General features: G+C 47.3%; 1 protein-coding gene across 1 annotated transcript in view; it reads left to right on the plus strand.

The window, feature by feature from the left end:
* Nucleotides 1-8,882, plus strand: part of arfgef2 (ADP-ribosylation factor guanine nucleotide-exchange factor 2 (brefeldin A-inhibited)) — a gene marked incomplete at its 3' end in the record, with an annotated part of 107,377 nt that overhangs the window by 67,287 nt on the left and 31,208 nt on the right. The window contains exons 25-27 of the mRNA XM_084313308.1: nucleotides 1,074-1,243; nucleotides 3,874-4,025; nucleotides 6,143-6,315. Coding sequence (XP_084169434.1) covers nucleotides 1,074-1,243; nucleotides 3,874-4,025; nucleotides 6,143-6,315 — 495 coding nt within the window. The remainder of the gene's footprint in view (nucleotides 1-1,073; nucleotides 1,244-3,873; nucleotides 4,026-6,142; nucleotides 6,316-8,882) is intronic.

An 8,882-nucleotide genomic window follows, 5' to 3' on the forward strand; every position in this document is an offset into this window, starting at 1 on the left:
GTGACCGACTTGGACTCGAACACTGGGGACTCGAGACTCGACCCGGACTCTAGATTTTGTGACTCGGCCACAACACTTACGGACGGTGTGTGTGTGCCCAGTGGACTTACTGACGGTGTGTCTGTGCCCCCAGTGGACTTACTGACGGTGTGTCTGTGCCCCCAGTGGACTTACTGACGGTGTGTCTGTGTGCCCAGTGGACTTACTGACAGTGTGTCTGTGCCCAGTGGACTTACTGACAGTGTGTCTGTGCCCAGTGGACTTACTGACAGTGTGTCTGTGCCCAGTGGACTTACTGACGGTGTGTCTGTGCCCAGTGGACTTACTGACGGTGTGTCTGTGTGCCCAGTGGACTTACTGACGGTGTGTCTGTGTGCCCAGTGGACTTACTGACGGTGTGTCTGTGTGCCCAGTGGACTTACGGACGGTGTGTGTGTGTGCCCAGTGGACTTACTGACGGTGTGTCTGTGCCCCCAGTGGACTCACTGACGGTGTGTCTGTGCCCAGTGGACTTACTGACGGTGTGTCTGTGCCCCCAGTGGACTCACTGACGGTGTGTCTGTGCCCAGTGGACTTACTGACGGTGTGTCTGTGCCCAGTGGACTTACTGACGGTGTGTCTGTGCCCCCAGTGGACTTACGGATGGTGTGTTTGTGCCCAGTGGACTTACTGACGGTGTGTCTGTGCCCCCAGTGGACTTACGGACGGTGTGTCTGTGCCCCCAGTGGACTTACTGACGGTGTGTCTGTGCCCCCAGTGGACTTACTGACGGTGTGTGTGTGCCCCCAGTGGACTTACTGACGGTGTGTCTGTGCCCAGTGGACTTACTGACGGTGTGTGTGTGCCCCCAGTGGACTTACTGACGGTGTGTCTGTGCCCCCAGTGGACTTACTGACGGTGTGTCTGTGCCCCCAGTGGACTTACTGACGGTGTGTCTGTGCCCAGTGGACTTACTGACGGTGTGTCTGTGCCCAGTGGACTTACTGACTGTGTGTCTGTGCCCCCAGTGGACTTACTGACGGTGTGTCTGTGCCCAGTGGACTTACTGACGGTGTGTGTGTTTGTGCCCCCAGTGGACTTTGTGCGCTGGCTGTGCGCGGTCTCCATGGACGAGCTGGCCTCCGCCCACCAGCCGCGCATGTTCAGCCTCCAGAAGATCGTGGAGATCAGCTACTACAACATGAACCGCATCCGGCTGCAGTGGTCCCGGATCTGGCACGTCATCGGGGACCACTTCAACAAGGTCAGTAGATCTGGCACCACTTCAACAAGGTCAGTAGATCTGGCACCACTTCAACAAGGTCAGTAGATCAGGGACCACTTCAACAAGGTCAGTAGATCTGGCACCACTTCAACAAGGTCAGTAGATCTGGCACCACTTCAACAAGGTCAGTAGATCTGGCACCACTTCAACAAGGTCAGTAGATCTGGCAGGTCATCGGGGACCACTTCAACAAGGTCAGTAGATCTGGCACCACTTCAACAAGGTCAGTAGATCTGGCACCACTTCAACAAGGTCAGTAGATCTGGCACCACTTCAACAAGGTCAGTAGATCTGGCACCACTTCAACAAGGTCAGTAGATCTGGCACCACTTCAACAAGGTCAGTAGATCTGGCACCACTTCAACAAGGTCAGTAGATCTGGCACGTCATCAGGGACCACTTCAACAAGGTCAGTAGATCTGGCACGTCATCAGGGACCACTTCAACAAGGTCAGGGCGATTTATCTTTTTCCTCCTTTTTCCGTTTTTCTCCCATCCCAATGTTAGTCGTTATGCCAATTCCCAATCCCCTTCCTGGTCGTTGCTCACTCTACCCCCTACAGTCGGTCTGGGAGGGCGGAGACTATCACATGCTTCCTCCGACACATGTGTAGCCAGCCCACCGCTTCTTTTCACCTGGCAGCGCGGACTCTCACTGGGAGAGTGTAACGTGTGGAAGGTCACACTACCTCTCCTATAGATCCTTCCCTCGCTGTGCAGGCGCCCCGACCGACCTGTAGGAGTCGCTGTCCACAACACGCCGGACGCGTGAATACTTTCGGCAAGCAACAAGCCCTTCCGCGTTGCTCTGATTGGCCGAGCGCGCACGCGCGAGCCGCGACACGCCCCTCAGCCAGGCAGCAATACTAAGCTCCAGTTAACCATGGAAGTATTGATGTCGCCGTAACGAATCATTAAAAAAAATATACCGTTGCAGTTAGGTGGCGTAGCGGAGATTGCGTTCGTCACCAACCCCGGAGCTGTGAGCTGGATTCGCCTGTTCGAATCCAGCTCACAGCTCCGGGGTTGTCACCAGCTTGGCTGGCCGTTCACACTAATACAATTGGCAGTATTAGAGGGTGGGAGAAGCTGGTGGGTGGGTCCGGGTCGTTGTAAATAGCGACTCCTACAGTTCGGTCGGGGCGCCTGCTAAGCGCGGATAGGACCTGAGGGGATAGTGTGATCCTCCCACACGCTACGCTCTCTCAGGGAGGATCCGCGCTGCCAGGTGAAAAGAAGCGGTGATTGGCTGGACGTGTGTCGGAGGAAGCACGTGATAGCCTCCACTCTCCCAGATTATCTGACTGTGGGGGGTAAGTGCGCAGCGACCAGGAAGGGATTGGGAATTGGCATACGACTAACATTGGGATGGGAGAAAATCGGAGGAAAATGGAGGGGGAAAAAGATCAATAAAAAAAAATATATATATATATATACCGTTAACTGGAATATGTTGTTTCTTTACACATATGTTGGATTATGTAATTGGTTTGTCATGACAAAGCAATAAGAAAAATCGCACGACTCAGGCTTCATCCTGGGCTTCGCGGCTGCGTTGCGGGTCCACGACCCTCCGTGCTCCGATAAGGCTTTCAACAGCGGGGAGAGTGTGCTGCCGTGAGCGGCATCGCTGAGCTCATCATGGTGTCCGCTGGACGAAGCCAGAGACGGTTTTATTATGGGGCTTATGCCGAGAAGCAGTAACACAACAGTGAACACATAGTTGCAATGCATCCGTCAGTCGTACTTAACTACTACTTAACTTAACATATCAGCGACGCCGCTCACGGCAGCACACTCTCCCCGCTGTTGAAAGCCTTATCGGAGCACGGAGGGTCATGGACCCGCAACGCAGCCGCGAAGCCCAGGATGAAGCCTGAGTCGTGCGATTTTTCTTATTGCTTTGTCATGACAAACCAATTACATAATCCAACATATGTGTAAAGAAACAACATATTCCAGTTAACGGTATATATTTTTTTAATGATTCGTTACGGCGAAATCAATACTTCCATGGTTAACTGGAGCTTAGTATTGCTCCCTGTCTGAGTGGCTCATGCGCATTGCGCGCGCTCGGCCAATCAGAGCAACGCGGAAGGACTTGTTGCTTGCCGAAAGTACTCACGCGACCCGGACCCCTCGAGTCAGTATGGGCGGCCGACCAAGCCGGAGGCACCGCTGATTCGATCCCACTGTCTCTGCGGTGGTAGACAGACGCTTAGTCCGCTGCGCTACCCGGCCGCCCTCTTGATTGATTGATTGATTTTATTGTGGATTAGAGACATCATCCTCCAAGGGATAAAAACATGATAAAATGCAAGCACTTATTTGCATCATGGTCCCTGGTATTAAAAAACAGGACATACATCAACATAAAACATCATGAAACAATATGCATATACAGTTGAAGATAAAAGAATAATAAATAAATATGCTACCCTCTCTTTCCTATGCCGATAGCCATGATCGTACATACTTTTTGTAGAGCACGTCGAGAATATGGTGTATATGGAGAATATAGTGTACATAGAGAATATAGTAATGTAATAATGTCTCACAGGTGGGCTGTAATAATGACTGTCTCTGTGTGTGCCGCACGTGTCTCACAGGTGGGCTGTAACCCTAACGAGGACGTGGCCATCTTCGCCGTGGACTCGTTGCGGCAGCTGTCCATGAAGTTCCTGGAGAAAGGCGAGCTGGCCAACTTCCGCTTCCAGAAGGACTTCCTCCGGCCCTTCGAGCACATCATGAAGAAGAACAGGTGCGCTCGGCCTCGCCACGCCGACGCAGCGCGGTGGGATCGTTTAAGAACCGCGTAGGGGCCGTAGATTTAGGGGGGGGGGGGGGGTCGCAGGGGACAATACAAGAGGTACATTTGCTGTAATTTCCTGCAACTTAAAAACATAATTTCAATAAAATGGCAAACGCAAGGGTATGTTCCAAATAAGTTGTTGCCCTATTTTCAGAGATTTCGCCTAAAGGTACATGCCTAAGTAAATGGAAGATTGCTCCACTTCTACAAGGTCAATTAGCATGTTCTTGGTATCTAGGAACATCTAGGGACCTGGGGGAATGTATTCCCAGTGTCAGAAATATTGTGTCTGTTACTAGGCTTGAGTAAATTGTAATGATAAAAAGGAGAATATAAATTATGATTTTTTTGTGTGCATCTGTGCTGGTGAATAACTTTGCATTTCTTTTTATACAAGATATATATAGAATTAAAGCCCTATTTGTTGCCTGTCGTTTTAGGCGACAAAATCCTATCAGCGGTTCTCGAGTTACATGCCGATATGTGAGGCGTGCGCCAAAGTACACATTACCACCCCCGACTCCCAGGGCTCTAGCTCCGTCAATTATTTGGCGATCTCGAAAGATCTTGGACAGGGTTGTAGCCAATGAGTGGCTTTCCAATGATACCCCAGGTGGGGATCTAATACGGTCTGTATTGATCGATTGATTTATGATAAAAACAGCAGGGTCCCCCAACCTAAATAACTGTAATTGTTGTAACACATGCACACACAAATAAAATAAAATAATAAGGTAACAAAAAGAAAGGTAAAAAAATAAATGAATAAAGATATAATAATAATAATAAAATAAATATATATTTAAACACATGGTGGCGCTGGCACGTTGTCATGGTGACGCCACGGCCCCGACGTTGGAATTTAGATGCAAAGCGGAAGTGGAGCAAACGAGCCACGTTCCACCTAAATGACCAACATTACGACCCGTCTGTTGTTTCCTGGCGGCGATGCGTTGTGTTCATCACATCATCAGTTGTGGTTTGTTTCCTGTTCATCCACCAAGATCTCTGTCGCAGCTGTTCCAGAGAGAGAGAGACGCGACAAAAGATCTTAATGATCGTCGGAATTCAGAAACGCAGCTGACCCTGAATCGGTTGACGACACAAAGCCGTGTGTAGTTTATTGAGCGGCGTGACAAGTAACAGCTGTCAGAGCCGCGTGCTGTGCGAGCATCCGACCGCTCGTAGTAACCAAACGGTAACACCTCCTCCCTCTCCTCGAGAACAGTCGCTTCCTCCTCTCGCGGGTGTTCCGCGCCCAACATGGCAGCGGAGATACACACACGTCTGTCTCGAGACTCGTCCTGCATGTATCAACAACGGTTTGTCTTCACAGCACAAGAGGAGCTATGAGGACACTGCTCAGGAGACGGGACCGTTTGTCTTCACAGCACGAGGCATTATTGGACATGAGAGATGATTGCATCTCTGATCGATTAATTGTTTGCTCATTTACGTGCACACACACACACACACACACACACACACACACACACACACACACACGGATAAGATAAGATATTGTATTGGGGGGCTGGGAGGTACAGGTATGGGCAGGGTCATATGAAACAAATATGAACAAAGTAAACGGTGTACTGTAAACCATATAATTAACTCTGAACATAGACATGTTAGGAAAATAAACGGTCTACACAAGAATCAAGAAGAAGAATCGAGAGGTTTATTTGTCACATACAGATACCAGGGCATACAGTGAAATGCGGGTGGTCATGCCCGGTACGATTGTGCAAAATACAACAATAAAAATATAGGCATAGAAAAAAAAGAAAATAGGTAAGACACAAGATCTGCATGATAAAAAGAAAAAGACACGCTAAGTTCCTGAGAAACTGGTTCCTATGTGCACTACTATACAATATACACTTTACTATTTTAACTCTGCCATTTTTATACTTAGTGTATCTAAACTATACTATACAATACCTCCTTCCTTTAAAGTGAATTTTCTATTATTTGTTGCACACACACACACACACACACACACACACACACACACACACACACACACACACACCTTATTTAACCCCGTGCTCTCTCCCCTCCAGGTCCCCCACCATCAGGGACATGGTGATCCGGTGCGTGGCCCAGATGGTGAACTCCCAGGCGGCCAACATCCGCTCGGGCTGGAAGAACATCTTCTCCGTGTTCCACCAGGCGGCGTCCGACCACGACGAGGCCATCGTGGAGCTGGCCTTCCAGACCACGGGCCACATCGTCCGTGAGTACATTTACATTTAGTCATTTAGCTGAAACGCTTTTATCCAAAGCGACTTACATGTTCTGTACGACAAGTCATCAGGAAGGAAGGGCACAACTCTATCAGCTGAGTAACAATGTTCATCAAAGTGTTGAGTGCTACAGTGTAGGTTAGTTTATTAGGACAAGTGCATGACAGTAAGGTTAGTTAGGGTTAGATTTTTTTTTTTTGTATACAGTGACAATGGAAATCCCAGAGCCAATGGCCCAGTCATATGTAATAAGCATTTGTATAGCAAGTGAGATACAGTGGTGGCCAGTCACGTCCATCTCATGATAGATTTCTAGGGCTGACCCCTATTAATCGATTAGTCGACTAATCGGTCGAAAGGAGCCGTAGTCGACTGGCCAACCTCTTAGCCGAATATATAAAAAAAAATATATATATATATATATTTTTTTAAATCATTCTTTCCAAAAGAAAAGAGGCCTAGAAGCGTGGCTAACGCTAATGGCGCATACCAGAGGCTAACTGCCTAAGAAAACAGGCACAGAGGCACTGAAAGAGGATTTCACCCATCTAATGAACACACTAGACTAGACAAATATCAAGATGTATCCATCAGTGGACCAATTGCATGCTTTTGCAGAGGACAAGAAGCCTTCAGTCGACTCCTTCAGACATTAAGCACCCCCCACAGCCCAAATGGAATGATACAAAAATAAAAATAAAATAAAATTACAGCAAATTTTGGCCAATCCTAGTCGACCATCCAAATCCTTAGTCGGGGACAGCCCTATAGATTTCCAATTGAAAAGTCAATATTATGAGACTGAAGTACCCTATAAACATGTATATAGCAGGGAACAGTTAAAGTACTCAGGCTGAACGGGGGTAGTTAGTTAGTGTGACCAATACAGCAGCATTATTCACGCTGAATACATACAGACAATAACAACCCCTTCAACTCCCACTCTCTTCCAACCCACTCATCTGAGAAAAGTGATCTACAGTCAGTATCGAGCAGGGTTCTTTAGCCTGGAGGGCGATGTTTAATAACATTACAGATTATACTTTTAACCTCTTAAACCCGATCCATATTTTCAGAAATATTGTGTCTGTTACTATGCTTGAGTAAATTGTAATGAATCGAAGGAAAATTACAAAAGTACGGCTCCCATTTTGGCTCAAAGAGGAAAGCTTGCGGCGTCTGTGTTCGCTAAACCGCCTCTCCTTTGGAACCGGGCTCGGTTGCCATTTTGGCTGAGCCCACTGATTTGGAGTACCCCCCCCCCCCCCAAACGTATCGCTGGATATTGTTGGCAGCGTTTTTGGTTCTTATGTTTCTCACACCGTCACTGCCAAGTCATTATCAAGCTTTTCATTAGTTGGCTGAGATATACTTGCTGATTTTGGCATTGTGGTAATTTAACACAAGTTAACCGGTCGTGTTTCCCGTGGTCAAGGTCAGATTTATTTATATAATAATAACTTTATATATATTTATATAGCACGTTTAACCCTCCTCTTATCCTCACATTGACTTGACACTCTTTATCCTTGACCTCATTTTGACCACAGCAGTTTTAACCTGCAGAAAATGATCAATAATCAAAACTGTTGCCCAAATGTATCGTTCAGGTGTTTCTTTGTCGACGACCTCCTAAATAACCATTTCAATAAAACATTACCCCCCAAATAATTTCGATATAGAACGATATGAAAAATGTTATCGTGATATATCGTGATAAAATGTTTGGCCATATCGCCCAGCCCTACTGTCTCAGACACATTCTCTTCTCGGTCACTTTCACCGTCGAAGAGCTGCGACGCAACTTCTCGGGCAGAAAACCTTTTCTTCGAGGTCATTTTCGATTGAGAGAGAGAACATGAAGTGAAACCACACAGAGGACCAAGAGAAACGGTTTAGACGGCTGCTCTGAGGTCTGCTCCTCCCCCGTGTTGCGTAAACACTACCAACGTCCTCAGGGGAACCATATTTCCACATGTTGCTGGAAATATCAAGAGTTCTCGCAATGTGGGTATTATGCCCCGCCCCCCTCCCCTCCCTGTGTTGCAGGAACCATATGGCCCCGCCCCTTTGTTCCGGGAAATATCGGAGTTCACGCGAAGTGGGTTGTATGCTCATCATCCCCATTTCACAGGAAATATTCTCCCCTCCCCCATGTGAACTATGAGTGGAGGTGTGGCACGTTAGATTAGGGCCCTAAAGTGGGAGGGAAGTGTTTTTAAGTTTGCATGTAATAGTCGCCTCAATATCATCCTAAACAAATATGTTTTATACAGTTAAAACAGCCGGGGGTTATTTAACCCCAACCCAAGGAACACCGATGTGTACAAAGTGTGTTCACGACATTGAAAACATATCGATGTTAATTTCATGTTTACCCATTTTGTCCTCATTAAATTAAGAAAACAAATGCATTGGTCACAAAATAAATAATGTCAACCATTTAATTAGATATGTTAAATATTGAATGGGGGTCAAATTGAAACAGAAAAATACAATATAAAATGCACAGTCAAAATAGAAGCACGGATGTACGGTACGCTCAACATCCCCCATC

Source organism: Notolepis coatsorum, assembly GCF_963971535.1.
Source record: "Notolepis coatsorum genome assembly, chromosome: 4".
Classification (NCBI taxonomy): Eukaryota; Metazoa; Chordata; class Actinopteri; order Aulopiformes; family Paralepididae; genus Notolepis; species Notolepis coatsorum.